Here is a 24,623-nt window from a genome sequence, read left to right as displayed (position 1 = left end):
AGCAGAATACAGTAAAAAATGGGATGATTTTTACTTTGGGCTCAATTTTTGCGAATTATTTGTCTGTGAAGATTAAGCTCACATTTTGTAATAGCCTTACAAAATGCACATGTAGGTGTGAAATTTAAAATGTGCACAATTTGGCCCATTTTTACAATACACAATGGATTTATTCAGAATCACAATGCAAGATAGATTGACAAAATATTGGATTTTTCATGACATGAGTAATGTACTTGGGCTAGAACTAGTCGATTTCCCGTGTAGCTGCACATGGAGAGTCAAGACCAAGTGTAGTCTTCAGCTGGAGCTGGGCTGGAAGCTGGGGAATATTTGGATCAGGCACACAGACGTAACCGAGTCCTCATTTTAGTCTCATATTCTGCCTTTATATTTATATTTCCATTATAAATTCCTATGTCTGCATTTATAATGGAAACTGCCTCTGTAAACTTATCTCACTGTAATTGTTCCCCCCCCCCCCCCCGGTAGTGCCTCCACTGGCGGAAGAATCTAATTACAGCAAGACAAGTTTACATAGGCAGTCTTTATTACAAATTCCATTGTCCACACTTGTAATGTAAAGGTTGACAGGAAGTGCATGTAGACATAATATGCATCTTTCTTCCTTCTGTCCTGTTTTCTCTCTCTCTCCTGAGGAGCTGATTCGATTCCTAGCATAGTTCTACAGTGGGTTCCCAGTCCAAGTTAACTGTTTCTATTTTATATCTATATGAATAACGAGAACCTGACATAGTGAATTTGCATAGTTCAAAATCACAGAATCATGTCAAGTTAATAACTATCTCCGCTGCTAATTTAACGTCCTTGAACTATCAGCTTCAGTTATTTTTCCAAATCACTCCTTTGCTTTCTGCACCTGATTTATATCATCAGCATTCACTGCAAAAATGAAAATGTTTATTTTTATGTAGAAATTAGAATTCTCTCTACTGTTAGTGTTTGGTATTCTTCATTACAGTTTGATTATTGAATGAGATATTGATAATGATACACTCTAACTTCAGTAAAGAGGTCTTGGTGAGTTATTTGTAGGAAGCACTAGTGAGATGACTATCAGATAATTGGAAGGTGTATCACTGGCCAGTTAAAATAATTATTGGTGACAACAAAACCATCCTTTCAGCTCCTCCTCTTAGACTCCTTCGCCCTGTCTGTCAGCTCCCTCAAAACTGAGCCCGATGCTGCACAACCTCAGAGTCCAGTTCGACTCAGCTGATTTTCAAGCCCCACAGCCTAGCCATCGTGAAGACCACCTATTTCCAACTCCACAACATCACTTGTGTCTGCCCTACCTCCCCCGACTGCCACTGAAACACGTATCCGGACATGATTACTCTAGCGCTCCTCTTGCCGTCTGCCTGTGTAGGGTGGATCTATATCTTGCAGGACCAGTGCACAGCAGCAACGTTGAACTCCCCCCTTCCTTCTCCCTCCCACTACTGAACTACCAATCCCACTTGAGGGCACAGAATAGAAGCTTGCTCAGTGCAGCATTGGCAGAAACCCGAGAGCATATTGTCTTCCCGTCGACTTGCCTGCAAGGACCCACAGAGACTAAGGAGGTATTTTGTATTGTTAAACAATTACAGTTTTTCATAAAATAACATACTGAGTGTCTGAATCACATCGCAAATCCTCACAATGCATGGATCTATCCTCTAGAAACATATTGTGCAATGTTCTTTGAGTTTATTAAAGTTTTTTTTTATACCTGGTCCCAGCTTCAGGTCAGATTCTTCAGGAGTTGGAATAATGATCCTATTATATATTTTCCCCTATGCCATTCATTACCCATTACCTGGGAAACTGGCAATGCTGCAATTTACTCAGTGGTTGAAGAAGGAAAACCTGCCAGAGATCCACATTTGAGACCACTGTTTATACCTTTGAGTTGTAGAATCCCACTTACTGCTATTATATCACTGACATTGCAGAGTTGAGACATACTGAACCACTTTTATTCAGGTAAAGGATGAAACATTATGTAATGGTTGGTATGTAAGTCAGATTTGAAAATAAAGTACCAAGTGGTAAGCGACCCCTCTTTTTGACCCAGTACTGTCTTTTCCCTCCCAGAATTTGTTCTTCCTCCTTTCCTACCTTGCTGTCATGTCACATGGGTTGTCACAGTGCACTCTGGGTGCTGTAGTTTCACAGAAACGGGGTGAAGAACTACAACTCTGATATTGACACCTCTCTCAAACACACACAACTTGTCCACAGGAGCTGAAAAACTCAACACCCAAGGCCCAGATGAAATTTCCAATCAAAACCCAGGCTCCAGCCAGGCATGCGTGAAAAAACCATCTTGATGCAATTTTAATAATAAGCAAATTGTGGGTAAGTTTATTGACTTTTATTGGAACTGTGTATATGCTATTTCTATATGTGTTCACTCAACTGAGTGTAAAAGAAAGCAATGTGAAAACATTTTTGAGCAATGAGAGTGATTGGTTTGTGTCACCTCAAAAATTTGATATTATGTCCCCCATACCCAAGTCCAGATCACTTACAAATCAGCGACTACAAGAGTGGAAAACATCTCTTTAGAATAAGGAAGGTACAGCTTCGTAAACATTTATGCAGTTTCTTCCACAGTATTCAAGAGGGCCATTTTAGCAGGATCTTCGTACCGTATAGTTTGAAGTTTGGTGATAACTGATTCTGGTTCATTGAGCCTTGTACTATGAAGACACAAACACTGAGAACAGTTCATCATAACCAGGCAATAGCAAATAATCCCAGCGCAGGTCAACCTAAATAACAATTAAGCACACACAAAATATCCTAAAGCACGAGAATTGCCCTAGAGCTTCCTGTGCGCACTGCTTAAACTGGACAAATATTCCACTGAAATAACCTGACTTCTAAATAACTCATCAGATGGGTACCACCCATCTTTACAGAGCTGCATGCTTGGATAACTGGCAGATGTTATTTCTGTTTTTCCAAAGTAATCACAGATTCATCATATAAATAGAAGAGGCTGTTGCACTTTGGGCGTTCATTACAAATCATTTTCTTAAGCATAGTCTCCTACGAACGGAAACCTGCACCTCCATCTGTGCTGCGAGTTAGATGACATGCCATGGGATTCATAACTTGCACTCTAATAATGGTCTTGAGCTATGGTGAGCATTTGGGATGCCTAGTACATTCTCCTTCAAAAAGTGGAAAGCACCACACTATCGGACTAATGTATAAAATTAATAGATTTATTTACAGAAGTAGTAAGATACAGCAGGATATAGAGAGCGTAATACTTAGAAAACAAAAATAGAATTAGTCGGCAAAAGGTTAGAATATCCCCTTTAGAACATATTTCATATACTGCTTGATAAGCAGGACTTCTGGATGATAGTCTTCTGTAGACCTTCACAGTACAATGATGTATGTGGGTGGCACAAGGTTCCCAGCTGACCTCCATGGAGTGCAGATCTCCAGTCTGAATTATAGATGAGAGCAATCCCCAGCCGTGAAGGCCAGGGATGTTTCGCTTCTACATTCGCCAGCCCATAATTTTCCTCCCATTCACTATAAAAATCAGAACCCTCCCTGGCCAAACAGTCCAAAAGTTCACATGAATTTCTGATCGCTGCTGCCAGTGGGCGAGTCTCCCGACTGCAAGTGAGAAAGTTCCACCCATTGCCTACGAATAAAAGGATAAGTACTGTAATGTTTTATTTTCAAGGCAGAAATGGCTGGGGAAAAAAAAGGCACTCAACACAGTACCAATAGCTCATAAATTGAACAAACCACATCTACAAAGAGGATGTTTATTATTCACTTCTACAGATCGACATAATTAATTAGTGTTTCTTTTTTTGGGGCAACACAAAAATAAACTCAACTCAAACTGAAACCCAAACACACGATAATCCACAGGCCTCAGCAAGAGACGATGGCGGTGATTTTACTGTTAACTCACGCTGAAACACATCGCGCATGACAAGATTTACAAAAGAACATTTTCTTTAGAAATACACATAAACCGCATAGTACTCATTAGGTGAGGCTAGTATTTTATTGCTTACAAAGACAATGCTAACTTCACAAGCAACATTTTTGAAGGAGGGTGTTGAGTTTCTTATAAAGGAAGAGGTGGCACAGAACCAACATACTGCACTAGGACAGGATAGGGCACAGGTTTTACACACAGTCAGATTTCAATCACAGTCACGTTGTGGGGGTGTGAGGAGCGCCAGTTAGAGGCAACATGTTTCACAAGGAAAAACGGTTTCTGAAAAAAAAACTCTGAACCTTAGACCAGTTTGGTGCCTCACAAACCTTCTTGGTTGGAGAGCGACACAAGGGAGGGGTTTTTTTTTGTATAAAATAAGTCTTGTCATTGATCTCACCAAAGTGTCATTTCTCTTTGTCACTCAGGCAGTCTATTCAAAAAAGCATTTCACATGGCAACAAAAATGCTCTTTATTTTAGTCAGCTAGGGGGGTCTCACATAACCAGAAACTCATAGCCATGTCTAAGAGTCTCCAAACCCAAGCTACTGCAAAATCCACATGCGCACTCTCTCCCTCTAGGGACATGCACCACTTAAAGTCCAGAGAGCTTAGGTGCAGAGTCAAAGCTCAGGGACCTCCACGTGTGCGCAGGAAGATTGCTAGAGTTTAACCAGCTAAACCCAGTGTCAAGAATTCCAGTCATAAAGTTTCCCCCTCTGGGTTCTAATATTGAAATAGGCCGTCCCTGAAGTACTGATTCATGTGTCAGAAAAGCTGCTCCTGATTTATAAGATGGGATTCTGTAACTTCAACCAGGTTTTTGTTCCGACGGGGGGTGTTATTGTGATTCTCTTTTTCCGACCCCCCCCCCCCCCCCCCCCCCCAAACATGGAAACATAAAATAAGTAGCATTGCTTTAATATACAGATTGGCTACAGTCTCCTATAATTAGAGCCAGTAGTCTATGGCAATCTGGGTTTATTACATGGGATAGCAGGAATTACATTCTTCCCATTTCTACGTGCAAACTAAGATCCTTTAAAATAGTGGACGTGCCCATGGCACTTACCCTAGCATCTTATAAACGTGTGCATTGCTAGGAGTGCTAGGGTAAACAGCAAAGAACCAACATAAGTTATAGCTTGTGGTTGAGGTCAACCGGTTGTATTTTTTTTTTAAATGAAGGCACAGAAGAGGCATAAATGAGAACATTTCAGCTCTTGGCTGACGTAGTGTGAATCCTTTCTCAGAACAGTTAACTTTCAGATTTTCTGGGAGGTGTTGAATTCTAAAACCTTGGTGCATCGAATACATGACTTTCTGCACAATTAAAGCTTACAATGCATCAATTCAGGTAACTCAAGTTAGAGTTTAGATAAAGGATAAGACAAAAAGAAAGGCATTTTGAAAAACTAACAAATGGAAAATGTATTTTTTTAAAAAAAAATTCATTCAATTTTCTCGCCTAAAGTGCAACCACTAACTCTCAATAGAGTTATTGGCTCAAAAGCAAGAGAATTAAAACAAGTTTACAGTTTCAAAATAAACATTTGAAGCAGAGGAGGATGCAGGGCTATGGGGAGATGGCAGGGCAGTGGGATTAGTTCTGAATTGCTCTAGCAAAGAGCCAACACAGAGACAATGGGCCGAATGGCCGCCTTCTGTGAGGTAACCTTCCTTGGTTCTATAATCCCCAACCCCTTCTATGCATTTTTATTAATGCAAGTCTCTCTAAAATAAATTTAAGGTAATTGGCAAAAGAACCAGAGGTGAGATGATAATTTTTTTTAATGCAGCGAGTTGTTATGATCTGGAATGCACTGCCTGAAAGGGTGGTGGAAGCAGATTCAATAGTAACTTTCAAAAAGGAATTGGACACATACTAGAAAAGGAAAAATTTGCAGGGCAATGGGGAAAGACCAGAGTAGTAGTTCTTTTAAAGAGGCGGCACAGGCATGATGGGCTGAATGGCCTCCTCCTATGCTGTAAGATTCTGTAATCTAGAAAAATAAGGAGTTCTGAAAGCTGAAGAATGTCATTACTGAAGAGGCCAAGTCTATCCAAAACACTGGACAAGCCATCTTAACTGAACTGATGTGAATCTGGATTAAAACAAACAAACAAAATCGACAAAGTGCTGTTTTTCCGAAGTCATGTAGCCGAACAATTGGAACTATTTCTGTACAGTGAAAGATTGCAGGCCTGTGATAGCTTTTCCAAGGATCAGGGCATGGATATCATGAGTACCTGAGGAATGAAATAATAATGCAGGAAATGTTAGGTTTAGATAGATCACAGACATCTCAAAAATACAGTCCCTCCCATCCTTTATTAAAGGATTCTTTCCTCAACACACATTGAACTTGCTGTCAGTGCACATGTTAAACCTTTTTAGTCCAGTCACTGATTGCACAGTCTACTGTGGGGACTAGTGCTACACACTTCAAAAAGTTAAGGGAAGTTGGTAAATGGGAAACATTGTCCCATGACCCAGTGTGTTGCATAGTAAAGGGTATTCTGCAGCGAGTGACTCACCAAAGCGCCTCCACCACTTACAAAGCACAAGTCAGGAATGTGATGGAAACTCTTCACTTCCCTGGATGGGTGAAGCTCCAACAACACTCAAGTAGTACAACATTATCCAGGACAAAGCAGTCCTCTTGATTGACACCCCATCCACCACCTTAAACATCACTCCCTTCACCATCGGCGCACCGTGTACTGCAGCAACTCAACAAGGCTTCTTCGACAGCACCTCCCCAAACCTGCAACCTCTACCACCTGGAAGGACAAGGGCAGCAGGTGCATGGGAATACCACCACCTCCAAGTCACACACCATCCCGACTTGGACATATATCGGCTGTTCCTTCATTATCGCTGGATCAAAATCCTGGAACTCCTTACCTAACAGAACTCTGCACCCACTCTACACGGCTTAAATAGGTAAATGCTGTCTTAAGACTTCTCAGGCCCACGCACTGCAGTGGGAACTGGGGCAGAATAAAATCTCTGATGAAGATGAAACTTTGGATCTCAACTTCAGACCTCCAGAAACAAAAGTTAAGACCACCTCCCCCTGCCCCAGCAAAAAAAAAATCACTTTAGGCCCTAACTAAATATCACTTAAACTCAACCCTACAAGGCACACTCATTTAGCAGTGAATGGATTGTGGGTGATCTGTTGTCACTCAGATCTTAGAATTTTCACTGACTCTGGGACTATTTATGCAAAATCACAGCAGTTGGGATAGCGAGTGTCGGAACTCTTTGGATTTGTCACAGGATGTCACACTCTGCCAAATTAAGCGTCTTCCATCAGGAGAGAAGGACACCAACGATCCACTTTGAACTCGGGAGGGAGCTAGTGGAACGAGCGCACTGGGCCGCCGTCTAATGCCTTCTGGCTCAAGAAGCATCGGCAGAGGCCAGTGGATAGCTGGACCCCACACTCGCTCACTCACACCTCCTCTCGTTTCTGCTGTCAGCCACTGCGGTATGGCTCGGGGGAGGGTTGGGGGGTTAGGGAAGAGAGTGGGTGTGGCTCTAAGAGAAAGTTATTGCCATAACAGAAATTAAGAACAAACTGGGTGGGGAACAAAGAAAGAAGGAATAGAAACAGGAGTAGGCAACTCTACCCCTTGCTGTGGTTTGATGCTACTAAATGCCCAAAAGCTTTACCATCATCAGATAGTGACCGTTCAATCCTTTGGTCTTAAATACTATTGTTTTTTTTAAAAAAAACAAACCTAAATTGCTTTAGGTTTATATAGAGATGGTTGGAGGGTGGGAAGGAATGGATAGGGGGTAAGAGAGGATTTCTTGGACTGGAAAGATGCGGTCAGTGGCGTTCCAGGGGAGACTGTGCCGGAATTAATATAAAACCGTGATGAGGATTGTGAAAGATGGCAGATGGACATTAATGGGCGATGAGCAGATGAGTGGCAGATACAGTTCAATGTAGAAAAATGTCAAGTAATTTAATTTGGCACTGAGAATAAGGAAGGGTAATACACCTTAAATGGTAATCTATTAAGTGGAGGGACCTAGGTATGCAGGTACACAAGTTATTAAAAGTTAGCAGCAGAAGTAAGTAGGCCATGGGAAAGGCAAACAGAATCCTTGTATATAGAAGCATAGAATACAAAAGCAAGGAAGTATTGTTGAACTTGTGCAAGAATATAGGTCATAGATGGAGTATGTGTACAGTTTTGCAAACCCTATTATTGGGAGGATATACAAGCACTAGAAGAGATGCAATGTCGATTCACTGGGGTGAAGGGTCTCAGTTATGAAGAGAGACCCGAGAAGCAAGGGGAGGTGCAACGAGACCTGGGTGTCCTTGTACACCAGTCACTGAAAGTGAGCATTCAGGTGCAGCAAGCAGTTAGAAAAGCGAATGGGAGGTTGGCCTTCATTGCAAAAGGATTTGAGTACAGGAGCAAGGATGTCTTACAGCATTTATACAGGGCCTTGGTGAGACCACATCTGGAGTATTGTGTGCAGTTTTGGTCTCCTAATCTGAGGAAGGACGTCCATGCCATGGAGGGAGTGCAACAAAGGTTTACTAGACTTATTCCTGGGATGGCAGGACTGATGTATGAGGAGAGATTGGGTCGACTAGGCCTATATTCACTAGAGTTTAGAAGAATGAGAGGTGATCTCATCGAAATATATAAAATTCTAACAGGACTAGACAGACTAGATGCAGGGAGGATGTTCCCAATGGCTGCGGAGTCCAGAACCAGGGGTCACAGTCTCAGGATACGGGGTAGGCCATTTAGAACAAAGATGAGGAGAAATTTCTTCACTCAGAGGGTGGTGAACCTGTGGTATTCTCTACCACAGAAGGCAATGGAGGCCAAGTCATTAGATGTATTCAAGAAGGAGATAGATAGATATATTTCTTAATGCTAAAGGGATCAAGGGATATGGGGAAAAAGCGGGAACAGGGTACTGAGTTAGACTATCAGCTATGATCATTTTGAATGGCGGACGGGCCCGAAGGGCCGAATGGCCTACTCTTGCTCCTGTTTTCCATGTTTCATTACTAGAGCTGGGAATGTTATGAAGTGCCCTAATAGAGGTTTTCAAGATTATGAAGGGCTTTGATAGGGCAAATAATGATAGATTGTTTCCACTGCGTGGTGAGACAGCAGTGAGTCGACACAAATTTAAGAGAATTAAAGGGGAAGTTAGAAAAATTTTTTTCACACAGTGGTTAGACTGAGGAATTCACAGCCACAAACCATTGTTGAAATCACCATCCATAAAGGCTCTTAAAAGGAAATTAGATAGTTGCTTCAAACGTAGGAACAAAGGAGGCCATTCAGCCCCTCGAGCCTGTTCAGCCATTCAACTAGATCATGGCTAATCTGTACCTTAACTCCATCTACCCGCCTTGGTTCTGTAACCCTTAATATCCATGCCTAACAAAAATCTATCAATCTCAGTTTTGAAATTTTCAATTGACCCTCAGCCTCGACAGCTTTTTGGGGAGAGAGTTCCAGATTTCCACTACCCTTTGTGTGAAGAAGTGCTTCCTGACATCACCCCTGAACGGCCTCGCTCTAATTTTAAGGTTCTGCCCTCTTGTTTATGATTTTCCCACCAGAAGAAATAGTTTCTCTCTATCTGCCCTATCAAATCCTTTAAACATCTTAAAAAAAGGAAAAGTGCAAAGTTTCACGTGGGGATCATGGTAAAGTTCCTCACCTTCGTAAGTGTTTACGGCCTCCAGGTTCATGACGTGTCGAATTACATGGTATTCGTCAGAGACCCCGTTTCCACCCAGTATGTCACGTGCTTGCCTGGCAATATCCAGAGCCTTCCCACAGGAATTCCGCTTCAGCATCGAGATCATTTCAGGAGCAACCCTACAAAAAAAATATATATATTGTATTAAAAAAAAACCTTTCTGCCAACATCCTACTGGATTGTGTTCGGCTGTTGGTTACTTTTTTAGAGTCAAGAGCTGCAATTAATACATACTTATCTTCCTCTTTTAAACGACCCAGCTGAATGCAGGCCTGAAGGCCCAGCGTGATCTCAGTCAACATGTCCGCCATTTTCTTCTGAATGAGTTGGTTTCTAGCGAGAGGGACCCCAAACTGAATCCTGCAATGAGATTTGAGGCCAACATTTGGTCGAAGAAGAAAGCTACTGGAGTGTCAGGCATGCGGTGAGAATGCCGCAAGGGTTAATTAGTAGCCTGCTTGCTAGCTAGCTTTAGCACAAGGGGCCTCTCTTCAGCCACCTGTCTGCATGATTAGTTCTTTATGCGTAAAGCCTGCTTTGTGTTCGTCAAGGGAGTAGGCCTGATAAGGTTGGAGTCTGGTGTGGTGGGCTTTATGCAGCTGTGTAATGAATAACAGTACTATGTGGGACAAGGCCGAAAAACATACCAAGCTAAGGATAAGGATGCCTCCCTTTTCCTGTTGAAACCTCGGCATACGCACGTACGGGTACCACCTGTGAGTGGTCTGCCATTCTGTCACTTAGCATGGTCTGCCCAGGCTCTGCTTATGATTGGTTTTAACTCCTTGTTAATCATGTCCCTCCCTTCTCTGAAATGGTATAACTGCATGAACTTTTGTATGTAACCTTGCCTTGCTCTGAGAATCGACCAGACTCTGAAGAGTTGAAATCGATACTGTAGACTAAGTCCGCTGCAGCTAATAAAATTGTGTTGAATTTTAAAGGTGTATTCGACTCAGTGTTTGCTGAACCAGACCGAGGGTAAAAGAATCCAATTTATCAGCGGAAGGGAGAAATGCTATGGGGAGGAAAGGCAACGACAATGAATCCTTCTCCAGCTCAAGTTCTCCTGGACGAAGGGTGGAAGAGAGGTGAAGCTACTCTAGGCAAGCAAATCCCTTCCTTTCCTATTTGCAAAGCTTATTCCCAAATACAGCACGTTTTATCAAAACTGCATTTTTGATGCCAAAAATCATATTCTTCTCTACTCCTGTTAGTCTCCGCAATCCTCGCATCGTCTGAGATTTAGGGATGCATAACGTGGGATCCCTAAGCCTTGGCTTTGCACCCACGTTCTCTGGACCCGAGTAAGTGGGGTGTGTCCCTAACCGGGAAAAAAGAGTGCACTCCATGTCGGGTAAATGGAAGTTTGGTCTGAAGACTCTCCGTGGGTTCCTGCATGTATCAGACAGCCCACTGACCAAAACAAAAGTATAATTTCCAGCCAAGAAGGTGGGTAGATTGTATGATCCCTGTTCCCTGCCAAAGCTGCTCTATAACAGACCATTAGGATGTCTGCAAGAACAGGCTGTGTGTGAACTCTCCGACTTCCCCAAGAAGCGCCAAGCTTCTGTTCAAAGTGAAGGTGGAAAGATGAATGATCAGATGAAGAAGTAGCCCAGGTTCCACCAGCGGTTGGTTACACAGAGGCCTGGAAGCAGGCACCAGACCGATGACTGATGAGTGCTTGGCTTGGGCTTAAAAAAAGGAAAACAAATAGCTGAGTCATTTAGACCAGGAAGGGCCCAGGTTTGATCCCAGTCTGTGCTGAGTTAGGTGCTCAGCCAGGGCAGCGATACAGGTGCTACAGGTGGCCTTAGGGAGAAGAATTGACACTCCCGGTCACTATTCAGCGACTGATTCTATGGATGCCGGTTGAGAGCAGGATTGTGCTCAGTGGTGATGCCCTCTGTGGTCAAATAGCCTGCTGACCATTACCATCAAGGCTCAAACATAATAGCCATTGGGTAAAGTATCACAGGGTGACCAATGCCCATGCAAACTAGTCCTTTTAGGGAAGAGCCTAACCAAAGGCATGGCTGCTATCCTGTTATCAGACCTTGGATGTGGCCATTCTTGAGCAAAGCAGAGACTAGGGGCCCACAGTACCTTTCCCTCTTCTATTTTCTCTCAAGCACCTGCTGTACCCAGCAAATGAGCGAGGAATTTGAAAGAAAATTATTTTAATACAAGCTACTGCCACATTTAGTAGTCGCATCTCCACTTACCTGTCCAAAGCATACTGCCTGGCCGTTGCCAAACAGAACTCTGCAGCTCCCAGGGCTCCCCAAGCAATTCCATACCGTGCATTGTTCAGACACCCAAAAGGACCCTGGAGCAGAAGATAAAGTAAAAGAAAAAATTGAGCATTGCACAATTTACAAAGCAGTTGAGAACCTGGCCATATCTTGGGGTACCTAACAAAAGTCGGAGTGACTATAGACACCACTGTGTCAGCCAGTGAACAACAAAAGTGGACTTAGTGAGCGGACCAGTCTGAGGTTCAGGACTACTGGTATCTACAGTGCTGGAATAGAGAGGGAAATCACAAGTCACCAGCTCACGTTCCCACTCTCATGAACGACACTCAACGATGATCATTGTGACATTTGAAAAGAAAGGAAAGACTTGCATTTATATAGCGCCTTTCACGACCTCAGGACGTCCCAAAGTGCTTTACAGCCAGTGAAGTACTTTTTGAAGTGTAGTCACTGTTGTAATGTAGGAAATGTAGCAGCCAAATTGCACACAGCAAGGTCCTACAAACAGCAGTGTGATAATGACCAGATCATTTTTTTTTTTTAAGGTGTTGGTTGAGGGATAAATATTGGGCCAGGATACCGGGGAGAACTTCCCTGCTGTTCCTCCAGATAGTGCCGAGAGATCTTTTACATCCATCTGAGAGAGGAGACAAGACGGCACCTCCAACAAGATCATTTAGTCAGCAAGATCACGGGACTGTGGGCTTGTACTCAGAGCACAGCCTTCTGTCACAAGGGAAAGCCCACTTGTCCGTACTAGATCAGGATACAGTGATCTGTAGGGGCTTTTACCCTTGCTGCTAGGTTTTGGGAGACTGGCACTCTACCCATCTTATTTCCTTCGCTGGTTTGCTTTATCTCCCCCAATTTATCACCCCTCTCCCAGGCCATTTCTTCTTGCTTGATCAGGCAGTTCCCCTTTTAAAGGCCATTAGCAAACATAAAGGCCTCACTACCGTTACGGTTTTCAAACGGCACAAACTTACCGTGAGGCCCACCGCATTGGGCAGCAGGTTTTCTGCCGGCACCTCCACATCCTCCATCAGAATCATCCCCGTCGAAGAGGCTCGCAGCGAGAACTTTCCTTCGATCTTCGGCGTCGTCAGGCCCTTCAGTCCCCTCTCCAGAATGAAACCCCGCACTTTCCCATCTTCGCACTTAGCCCAGACCACACAGATGTCGGCCATTGGCGAGTTTGTAATCCTAGCCGGAGAATCAGTGTCATTTGATTTAAAAATTCAAAAAAACTTCACATATTGATGTCTTACGGTGAGCTTCTCTCCTCTCAATGCCTCAGTGGGTAAATGAGTCTCTCACACACCGCAAAGGTCAAGGTTCGATCCCCAGTCTGTGCCTTTAATAGATCTCAGGGAGGGCAGAGTTTGGGGCTACTATAATTGGTCCCCAGTGCTCACTGGCAAGGAGGGGCAAGGGGAAAAGCCTAGGTTCCTGGTCACCATCACTAGCATGACCCCCGCTGGAAGTACATGTGCGTGAATGGATTGGACTCCACCGTCTCAGTACTACACTGAGCAGTGCATTAAGAAAGAACAAACTTGTATTTATAATGCGCTTTTCATGACCTCAGGATGTCCCAAAGCACTTTACAGCCAATTAAGTACTTTTGAATCATAGTCACTGTTGTAATGTAGGAAACATGGCAACCAATTTGAGCACAGTAAGCTCCCACAATGAACTAAACGATCAGATCATCTGTTTTAGGTAGTGGTTGAGGGATAAATGTTGGCCAGGACACTGGGAGAACTCCCCTGCTCTTCTCAGAATAGTGCGGAGGGATCTTTTATGTCCACCCGAGGGGTGGACGGGCTGTCAGTTTATCGTCTCATCCAAAGGTCGGCACCATCGACAGTGCAGCACTCCCTCAGTACTGCACTGAAGTGTCAGATAGATCGTTATCCCACTGAGCCATTGGCAGAGCTCGTGACTGAGAAAGCAGAATTCCGCCAAGCTGAAAGTGAAATCACACTCCACAGAGCATCTGAACTCAAACAAATTTAAAAATAAATTCCTTCTCCCTGTCAGAAGAGCATTACACTACTCCCCAGAGCTGCTGCAAACAGCTTCCAAGTGTCTGAGTGTTTAATGATTTTTCAGTCACGCTCGTGTAAGGCCGAGTACGGGCAATCAGGAATATACTACAATTTCTCTCGACGAAAGGTCAAACTCAATTATGAGAAATGTTTCTCCTTTCCTCGCCTGTTCTGAAGGCGCCATCATCCAGCATTCGCCCAAGTGACCATTAATCGCTCGTGCACTTAAACAGCAAGTGCGGGCTGGTTCTCCAACAGGAAGGCATCACAGCCAGCCTGGTCACGTCCTCACCCAATATCAAGATACACAAGACACGATACAAGTGGCACGTGCGCGCGCGCGCACACACACACACACACACACACACACGCACAAACTTCTAGCAGTGAATAGTGAACAGGAGGGGGAACCTTTGTGGACATGCCCATCCCTAACCCAGGTGAAACCAGCTAACTCAGCACAGACCCAGCATTGAACCTGGAATCTTTCTGGCCTGTGAGGCTCACAGAGGACGGGGAGGAACTTATTCCTCCTCTGACACGTAGTATAGAAGAATACTTTTTTTGTTTAAATGGTCTTGTCACGTGGAGTGATAAGATTAGATTTATAAAAGCACATTGAATAATCTGCTCCATGGTAAATGAGCAGGATTGGCAGCTTATTATATTTTAAATATAAATAATAACTTTTTCTTTTAAGCTGGAGTGTTGCAAGTTTGATCCTTGGCCGAGTTAGTTCCAGCGTTTCGAGATACTACTGCCCCATTTAAGGCGGCCGGATGAAGTTAAAATTGGCCCGACTGGATATTTTATTTTGCTACATATATTGGACAAAAAGTCTTTAAACTTTATCCTGCTCAAGTGCATCATACTAGATAGTTTCCTTAAAGACTCCCTAGTGCACATACCAGGTCTTTGATCCGTTTAGTGTGTAGGTGTTGCTGCTTGGGTTGAATCTTGCCTTGGTTTCCATGCTCGAAGGGTCACTTCCGTGGTTCGGTTCTGTTAGACCGAAGCAGCCTAGCAATTCCCCTTTGGCTACGAGACACAAGGGGCAGAAATGAAAGACAATTTATCATCTTGCGGCAGGCTACAGCAAAGCTACTGAATACACAAAAAATACAGACTTTGCACACTGACCTAGCTTTGGAAGGTACTTTTGTTTCTGCGCTTCTGTACCATAGGCAGCAATTGGGTGCATTACCAACGAGGACTGGACACTCATTACTGACCGGTAACTGCTGTCCACTCGCTCCACTTCCCGTGCGATCAGTCCATAAGATACGTAGCTGGTGCCAGCACACCCGTAGCCTGGAAACATAGAATCTGTACTGTTAGACATCCAATTCCTTTACCGAACAGATCAAACTGCTTTCAAACAAATAGAATCACATCACTAAGAGCATCAGGATAACCTTTATCCATTTGCATTAATGTCAATTTCACACTTGCCAGTTATAAGGTTGAGTGCTGTTTATTTTGGGCAGAAACAGCTGCGTATACTTACCGAATGAAATAAAAGTGTCTTACTGAGGCAGTCTTTACTTCCCTTAAGCTTCCCGTTCTGCAATTGTCCGGATATGAGCCCATACTTAAGCAAATTCACTGTGAAGCACTTTGAGACATTCCAAAAATGTGACAAGGCGCTATATAAATGCGGATATTTCACTTCTTTCTTTAGATGTATTTGAGCCAAAATAAAATTAAGTTTAAATGAAGTCGAAGCGTCAACTCCAGAAACTTGTGCTGCAGTCCCAGAAACAACTAATTGACTTTCTTGTAGTCATCGGCAGGTCAAGAATAGACATTAAGAAATGCCTTCCAAAACAATACTGTACTACAATTTAACTCTCAAATAATATTAATTCAAAGGGAATGCACCGGGTAAATTATTTTAAAAATGATTTACACCGGCCATTGCATATAGTGGGCAAATTGCATTTGCACGAACGTACCCGCATTGAGATTATGAAAGTAGGGTAGACACAGAGAGGATGTTTCCACTTGCCGGGGGTGGTGGGGAGGGTGGAAACCAGACTAGGGGCCGTAAATATAAGATAGTCACTAATAAATCCAATAGGGGATTCAGGAGAAACTTCTTTACTCAGAGAGTGGTGAGAATGTGGAACTCCCTGCCACAAGGAGTGGTTGAGGCAGCTAGCATAGATGCATTTAAGGGGTAGCTAAACATATGAGGGAGAAAGCAATAGAAGGACATGCTGATAGGGTTAGATGAAGAGGGGTGGGAGGAGGCTCGTGTGGAGCATAAACACCGGCATGGACCTGTTGGGCCGAATGGCCAGTTTCTGTGCTTTACATTCTATGTATGTAATTCTATGTAAGCTGTGGGGGAATGTAATAGTAATCGATTTCCTGTGCTCTCCTGATGGTTTGGTGGGTGAATGTACAATACAAGTCAAGAAGGTCCCAAATTCAGTGTGCTGTTAGGTGATCTCAGGTGACAAACAAAGTGCTGCAGGTGGTCTCAAAGCCACTGAGGTAATGGGGCGGTGGGTGGGCGGCCAGGATTCCCACTCCTAATCGCTATCCAGCAACCCCCCACTGAAAGTTTGTGCGCAGATGTTGGATGAGGAGAGGATCAGGCTTGGCTTTTACACCTTCTATGGTCAAAGACCTCTTGGGCCAGATGACCGGATGACCGCTGGCTTCTGTAGAACTGTTAGGGAGCTCTGGGGTATTTGCTTTTATGAGTTCTAAGTGGGTTAACGGCTGCTCCTCAGGCCCTCAACATGACCATTGACTGTAGCAAAACAGAACCCGTTGACTTTTAACAAAATGTAATCTGTCATGAGTTACAAATATTCTATGTCTCCGAAGCTTTAGAGAGGATCAAACAGCACAACACATCAGGGGAGAAACCACATTCATATAACTTCTTCAGAGATCTATAATCTTTTAGATCTTTTCACCATACGGCAGAGAGAGTAAAGCCCGAACAGAGCTTACCTTTAATCGTTGATCCCAGTACTCCCAACTCTCCCATCTCCAGTAGAATTTCACGATGAAACACTGGAAGGAAGTAAAATATTAAGTAGAAGTACGATCAGAAAATAAGAAGAAACATGTTTGAATATGGACTGCAAATAAATAAATAAATAGGATAGTAGACTAACAATGACCAGCTTTCTCCCCAACTGTCGACCCCTCAACCTAATAAGTAAGGACGTCAGGCTTATGTGGGTGGGATATCACAGTGCTGCTGGCCTGTGTGGAACCTCACCCACCCATGAGTCAGCAGCTTAAGGTGGAGAGGGGGGAGGCAAAGAACATACAGGACAGGTGAGGTCATTCACATTTACTTCCTCCGCTCACCCTTCCGCATTGTACCACACACTACTACTGCTCGAGGAGGGGACTGCTCTTTGACCTTTCCCAATGTCACGAGACTGGGCAAATTCGCTCACTTGGGAAAAGGCGAGAGATTCAGGATCAGTCATCCCAGTGGAATTGGGAAAAGATTGAGAAGCGGACATGGCTGCGGAATAGGAAAGCAAGAAATGTCAATTGGCACAAGGGCAGAACGATTGCCTTTAAAAACAGTCTCGCCGCACCCTCGGAAAAAAAAATTCAAATAAAATTGCCACCTACTAAACACCTAGCAGGAGTGTCCAAGTGTTTTTTCCTATGGGCCGTTTGGATGAGTCCAATGGAACCTCCAGGGCCACATATAAAATTTACTCCATGTGCCCATTAATGTGCATATATCCCATATTGTGAATGCTAACAGATCTTGATGTTCTGATTTAGGATTTATCCAGCAGTGAAGCTTTCCAAACCTCTAGGCCCACAAAATTCAAACAGCAAGTAAGAAGTATAAGCCAATATTGCACCAACTCCCATTCACCCATTACCCCTGTGCTTGCTGACCTACATTGGTTCCCGATCCACCAACCCCTCGATTTTAAAAGTCTCATCCTTTTTTTCCAAATTGCTCCATGGCCTCGCCCCTCCCTATCTCTGTAACCTCAAGCCCTACAACCCTCCGAGATTGCTGCGTTCCTCCAATTCTGGCCTTGTGCATCCCTGATTTCCTTCGCTCCACCATTGGCGGCCGTGTCTTCAGTTGTCTAGGCCCTAAGCTCTGGAATTCCCTCCCTAAACCTCTCTGCCTCCCCTCCTTTAAGACACTGCTTAAAACCTACCTCTTTGACCAAGTGTTTGGTCACCTGTCCTAATGTCTCCTTTTGGTTTGGTGTCAATTTTTGTCTGATTACGCTCCTGTGAAGCGCCTTGGGACATTTTACTACGTTAAAACCACAAGTTGTTTTTGTTGATCTAGAACTGAGTTGCTTAGGATTTGAGGGTGGATTGTCAGGGGTTGAGGGTCTGAATCTGGTACACTTTGGATGCCCACAACATAAAAGGATCATGATTTAACGCAGTAAAATTGAAAGCCTGCAGTTCAGATCTCGTACCTTCATTTCGGTTTGCCATGAGGATCCTTGGCATCAGCTTTGCTTGGCAATATGTGTGGAAAGTGTCTCTGATCAGGATTTCTTCCTCAGTCAGCTGGCCCTCCAGGTTCAGGGCATCACGCCAGTCAAACTGGACTTTAGTCGCTGTGGAAAAGAGCTCTCAAAACTCAATTTCCAAAAAAATACCCAAACAAACCTCGTGACTTGAGAATGACATTAACACAAGGGTTAATTCCCTGTTTGTATGCTATATTTACAGCCTTGATTAACTTATTATCTGCACCATGTTAATAGTCCTTAACCCATTTAATTTAAGTAGCTATTAAAATAACAGACAGAAAGCTAATGAAACACATTGACAAGTGGACTTAAAAATAGGTCGTAGAAGATATTAACCCCAAACTCCACAAAAGGATATCAGTGCAGTACAATGAGATTGAAATTGTACAACTTACATTTTGAAGTTTTCTTCTCCTCGAATTTTTCATCATTCTCTGTGAATAGAGGGAAAGAAAGGCAATTTGAATGGCGTCTGTCCCTGTGCAGTTTAGTTCCTTTAAGAATCCTTAAAAGTTATAGCAGCAGTTATATTCATATACCTGATTCAGCTTCCTGTGCTGTTAGGGACCGTAGCAAGTAACTCCACGGCCAGCCTTGATTAATGGAGGTGTAAATGTAGGTAGATCGATATTGCACTGAGTTTTTTTTTATTAACCCCCTTGTGGAGCTAGAAGTTTTTCAAAACTTTCTTGCGATTTAAATGTGTTAGAATCTGTGAAAGGGCAGGTCGTACACTGAGGAAGGAGATGGGTCTAATGGCTGTTTCTTTATTGAAGCCTCTAACCTGCTTCCCCAGTCAGCTACAATTACAAAAACAAGCTTTGCTTGCACATGACAATGAAAAGGTGAAATACTACTTATCCTAAACATTGAGAGAGCATCCATACAGAATGAGGAAAGGCCATTCCATCCATCAAATTTGCTCCAAAGAAATCATGTACAACTTGCATTGACTGGGGCTCTCCCCAATTTAATTACGAGGATGGAGAACAGGCAGAGCTGAAACTTCCAAGGAGGGAAAACCAGTCAATCTTCCTGCTCTTGAAGGTATCAGGTGAAAAATTCAAAGATAGCAATCTAATCCCAACTAGTTAAAGTTTACGGCTGACAATCCCATTGGCCTCAACACTAGAGCCACAACATTCTTCAGAGTACTTGATCATGTCCATCTACAGCTTGTGCTGGTAACCTTCAAAACTTTCGAGATGAAGACCCAGTGATGTGCCTCAACCTCAGAACAGCACCAGCAACACCTTTTATCTCCGGCATCAGATGTTATTAGTCTCTCAGGTTGGAGATTGCAAATCTGAGTGCCAAACTGTGGGCAGTTTTGAGCTGTGGTTACTGTGGATTTAGAAAGTCCCCAAAGTCAATTCTCTTGGGATCTTTGAAAATGATTGAGAATGAATTTCACAATTTTTTGAGCATCTCACGGATTTAAACATTTTTACTCTAGTGACCCTCATCCATGCCTTCGTTACCTCTAGACTCAACTATTCCAATGCTCTTCTGCCCAACCTCACACCTTGCACCTTCTGTAAACTTCAGCTCATCTAAAACTCTGCTGCCCGTATCCTAACTTGCACCAAGACCCGTTCACCCATCACCCCTGTGCTTGCTGACCTACATTGTCTCCCGGTCCAGCAATGCCTCGATTTTAAAGCCTTGATTTAAAATCCCTCCATGGCCTCACCCCTCCTTATCTCTGTAACCTCCTACAACCCTCCGAGATCTCTGCGCTCCTCCAATTCTGGCCTCTTGCGCAAAACCAATTTTCTTCACTCCACCGTTGGCGGCCGTGTCTTCAGCTGCCTAGGCTCTAAGTTCTGGAATTCCCTCCCTAAACCTCTCTCTTCTCCTATAAGACGCTTCTTAAAATCTACCTCTTTATCCAAGCTTTTGGTCACCTGTCCTAATATCTCCGTACGTGGTTCGGTGTCAGATTTTGTTTGATAATTGCTCCTGTGAAGCACCTTGGGAAGTTTTACTACATTAAAGGCGCTATATAAATGCAAGTTGTTGTAATTAAAACCCTAGAGGCTGAGTAAAAGTAAAGTCCAGTAATAATAATACAGTACAAGTTCTCTCATTCCCGTGTCATTTAGAGGAATCAAGTATTAATAGCAGTTCAAGAGATTTCAAGACAGTCATCGAGTCCTATGAATGTACTAAGAGAGGGAATTAAAGGGCCCAGAAGGTTACGAGTGTGCTAGAGAGGGATTTCCAGGGCTCTCTGGGAATTTACATGCTGGCACTGGGTGAATTGGTAAGCTTCAAATCAAATATTATAGAAATAGTAAAGATCGTAGATCAGCCATGATGTAATTGAATGGCTCGAGGGGCTGAATGGCCTACTCCTGTTCCTAACACGGTGGTGCAACTTAAAAATTTCCATGACAGCAAGAACAGTCCCTACTGGCTAAGATGAACTTGCAATAAAAGTTTAAACGGTTGGATTACTCATTTACAAAATCGATTTTGCTATGGACCAACTAAGTGACTGAGCAACAAAAGGACAAATCAAAACATAATTGATGATTGGTTATTGTTGTTGTTACTGCCATCCCATCTTGAGATGGCTTGAGACAATGCAGTCTCACTATATAGACATACTCCCATTCATTGGCTTGTTTGTATACGCAATGTCTATTTAATCGTCACTTTGAAACTGTCTGAGAATTAGAAATTCTTCCTCTCTGGAGACAACTGGATTAGACATTGGTCTTTCACCTCTGGGATTTGGTTCAAATCCAGCCCAAACTAATGAGATGAGCGTCTCCTCGGTCTGTTAGCTTTACGTGAAATAAGTTCGGGCAGCCTCAATCTAGTTCCTAGTGGGTAAAACCCGAATGGCACAAAACTGGCCATCTCAAGTCAGAGAGGCTGCAGCAAGGCTGGTGTAGGGAATGGAAAAATGCCACTCGTGTGCTGAAGCACAAGAGTGTAACAGCACAGGGGCAGCCCATTCGGTCCATCAGGTATGTGCTAGTATCTGTCTTCACGTGAGCTACCTAGTCTAATCCCACTCTCCTGCTCACTCCCCATATCCTTTAATATTCCTCTGTTTCAAGCAACTATCTCATTTCCTAATAAAGAGCATTTATGGACGCTGTTTCAGCAACGGTGGCCGAGAATTCCTCATTCTAACCACCGTGTGAAGAAATCTTTTCTGCCTTCCCCTTTAAATTGTGTTAAATTTGTGCCCACTCATTAATGTCTCACCAACAGGTGGAAGCTATCTATCACTATTTACCCTATCATAGCCCTTAATAATCTTGAAGACCTCTTTCAGGTCACTCCGTAACTTGCTCAGTTCTAGAAACCCTAGCTTCTCAGCTCCCTCTCCATAACTGTAACCCTTCATCCCAGTGAATCTGAATTGCATCTCTTCTATTGCTTTTATATCCACCCGATAATAGGGTTTCCAAAACTGTACATCGGTTGTGCACAATACTCCATCTTTGACCTAAAATCTTGAACAAATTCAACAATACCTCTATATACAAAACCACAGATTCTGTTTGCCTTTTATATGGCCTATCAACTTGTGCTGCTACCTTTAATAACTTGTGTACCTGCACACCTTGGTCCATTCACTTAATAGTTCACCATTCATTACCTTTCCCAATTCTGAGTTCCAAATCAAATTGCTTTTAATTTTTCAACATTGAACTGCATCTGCCACTCATCTGCCCATCCTGCTCGCATATCGATGTCCACCTGCCATTTCTCACAATCCTCATCACGGTTTTATATCAATCCCAGCACAGTCCCCTGTGGAACACCACTCACCACATCTTTCCAGTCCAAGAAATCCTCCTTTACCCCATCCATCCTTCCTACCCTCCAAAGGTTTATTTTTAGACAATAGTATATAAGACCAAAGGATTGAACGGTCACTATCTGATGATGGTAAAGCTTTTGGGAATATAGTAGCACCAAACCACAGCGTGGGGTAGAGTGGGCTTGAAAGTGCTGCATATTCTCTTGAAAGATCAGTACAGCAAAGCTATGTCCAAGTACTCCAACTGCATGTGTCTGATGAAATGGTTTTTCTCCTCGTTCCCATTTTCTCATTAGGAAAGTCAAGGTCAGGAAAGCCCATTCCTGAGCCCACTCAAGATCGACTCTGTCCCACCTCTCCCCCCTAACTGGCCAGATTGGGATTGAAAAGCAGACCCAGATTGAAAAGATTTTACTTGGCTGCCGTATATAGTGAAACAGGGAGACGATGGGACAAGTTCCATCTTGTTTTTTTAATCGATCAATATGAGCCCCTCAATTCCTCTTCCAACAGAAAATTTAAGACTTATTAAAAATCTAAAATCGCGGAAATGTGTGGCTTTGAATGGTGCAAAATCTGAGAACGTGAGTAATTATAAAAGAAAAATATTGTCCCATTTTCGTCGAGGTTATAAAAACAGAAATGCTACAGCTTTAAAGGAAGCAAAATTATTAACCAAATGCATCCATTTCCTCCATCCTCCCGCCCCGGCTCAAAAAAGGTTACACAAGGAGACATTCTTGGAGGATCTATTAATAACCGACTCCGCACCTCACTTACTTAACGAGACACTATAAATAGGTGTTGGTGACATTAAAGGCCGCTTACCTCGGAGTGCTTTCGCTGTCCCCTGTGCTCTGAAGGAGCTGACGGCTGCCGTGCGCCTGGCGGTGCTCAGGAGGCTCAGAGCCACTTTCATCAGGGCCATGGCAGATCGATCAGCGGCTGGAACAGGTCAAGTGTACTTGGCCAGCACGGCCTCCTGCGTCAAGAGTTTCCCCACCGATTCCTAACACGCCAACCCCTCGAATTTAATAAAGCATCAAAATCTTTCCGAGTGCGATCCCCTCGACAGGTGAAAGAATCACCTGGACCCGAAACTGACACACTACTTCGCTACAATGTGTTCGCCGAGACCGACGTCACAATAGGCTCACTGTAACCAATCGGTGTTCAGAACGTTCCAATAGAACGTTCTAACTGCCGGGAGCCAATCAGCGCCGCCTTGGCATCTGTCTCACGTTCCACGAAGGGGGCGGGGTTGGGTAACCACGTGTCTAATTGGTCGGTAGAGGGGGCGTGAGTTGCTGTTCTCGGAATAATCCTTGGGAATGAATTTGTTATTGATCTTTGTGAATGACATTTTGGGGCTTTCGGTTTATTTCGGGGGTCAACAGTTCTTTAAAGGGTTTTTGTGGTGGGGGGGGGGGGCGCAGTATTGAAAGCTGTTCGATTTGTTAATTGTAAACAATTTTACAACACCAAGTTATAGTCCAGCAATTTTATTTTAAATTCACAAGCTTTCGGAGGCTTCCCCCTTCGTCAGGTGAACGATGTGAAAATCGATTTGTTAAAGTTGAAGAATTCTATTTGCATATGTTGAAATGTTTTCAATTAACAAGACCTTGCATTGGTAAAGTCTTCCTCAAACAGGAAACTGTCTTTAGAGTGCTTTAAGAGAAGGAGGAGGTGGATATCCCCTGGGCGCCAAGCATGGCGGAGGGGAGGGGAAATCAAAGGTTGAAGGGGGGGGGGGGTTTGAAGAGGTTTTTAAAAGCAGGGAGAAAGGTGGCAAGGCTTGATAGAGAATTCCAGGAGACAAGAGTGTCGTGGCTGACTGAACAACTGCCAATGGTGGACTAGAAGGGAGTGAGGAGAAATCTCCTAAAGCAGGATGGGTGAGGCCATAGAGTGATTTGAAAACAAGGGGCATGGGAGTGTGAGAGTTAATATGGGTGGGCTGCAGCATTCTGGATGAGTGGAAGCCTGTGGAGTGTTGATGCACGGAGGCCGGGTAGGAGAGTGCTGGAGAATTAAAGCCTTGAGATGACAAAGGCACAGACTGGGATTTTGGTGGCAGAAGGTGGGCATGGAAGAAAGTTACTTTAGTAATGGAGAGGATGTGGGGGAGGAAGCTGAGCTCGGCATCGAGCAGGACACCAGGATTCTGCATTTCTTGACTCAGCTGGGGAATTTAATGAATTTGAAGCTGGAAGTTCAGACATGCCGAAGAAAATGGCCTTAGTTTTGTCAACATTCAGCTGGAGGGGCTGTTGGCCCAACCAGACCT

The 24,623-nt window shown here is 43.6% G+C and overlaps 2 protein-coding genes across 5 annotated transcripts in view; one reads left to right on the top strand and one right to left on the bottom strand.

The window, feature by feature from the left end:
- syce2 (synaptonemal complex central element protein 2) overlaps nt 1–10,684 on the top strand; it is a 47,600-nt gene extending 36,916 nt beyond the window's left edge. For 2 of the 3 annotated variants that reach the window (XM_067973054.1, XM_067973052.1), the window contains 2 exons: nt 2,101–2,364; nt 10,002–10,684. The gene's annotated coding sequence lies outside the window, so the exon portion shown is untranslated. The remainder of the gene's footprint in view (nt 1–2,100; nt 2,365–10,001) is intronic. The other variant, XM_067973053.1, reaches the window with a different exon arrangement.
- LOC137304453 (glutaryl-CoA dehydrogenase, mitochondrial-like) lies at nt 3,226–23,492 on the bottom strand. 2 transcript variants are annotated; one of them, XM_067973050.1, is made up of 11 exons: nt 23,162–23,492; nt 18,945–18,983; nt 18,490–18,633; nt 17,021–17,083; nt 15,194–15,364; nt 14,962–15,091; nt 12,989–13,205; nt 11,970–12,073; nt 9,976–10,101; nt 9,700–9,860; nt 3,226–6,233 (listed from the first exon to the last, which is right to left on the bottom strand). In XM_067973050.1, exons 1-11 carry the CDS (start codon nt 23,259–23,261, stop codon nt 6,160–6,162), a joined length of 1,329 nt encoding a protein of 442 aa, XP_067829151.1. In that variant the 5' UTR covers nt 23,262–23,492; the 3' UTR covers nt 3,226–6,159. The 2 variants fall into 2 exon arrangements, with proteins under 2 accessions (XP_067829151.1, XP_067829152.1); XM_067973051.1 differs by lacking the exon at nt 9,976–10,101.
- Nucleotides 23,493–24,623: the final 1,131 nt, after the last annotated feature.

This window comes from Heptranchias perlo, chromosome 37 (genome assembly GCF_035084215.1).
Source record: "Heptranchias perlo isolate sHepPer1 chromosome 37, sHepPer1.hap1, whole genome shotgun sequence".
NCBI lineage: Eukaryota > Metazoa > Chordata > Chondrichthyes > Hexanchiformes > Hexanchidae > Heptranchias > Heptranchias perlo.
This window is presented reverse-complemented; position numbering and strand designations above follow the sequence as displayed.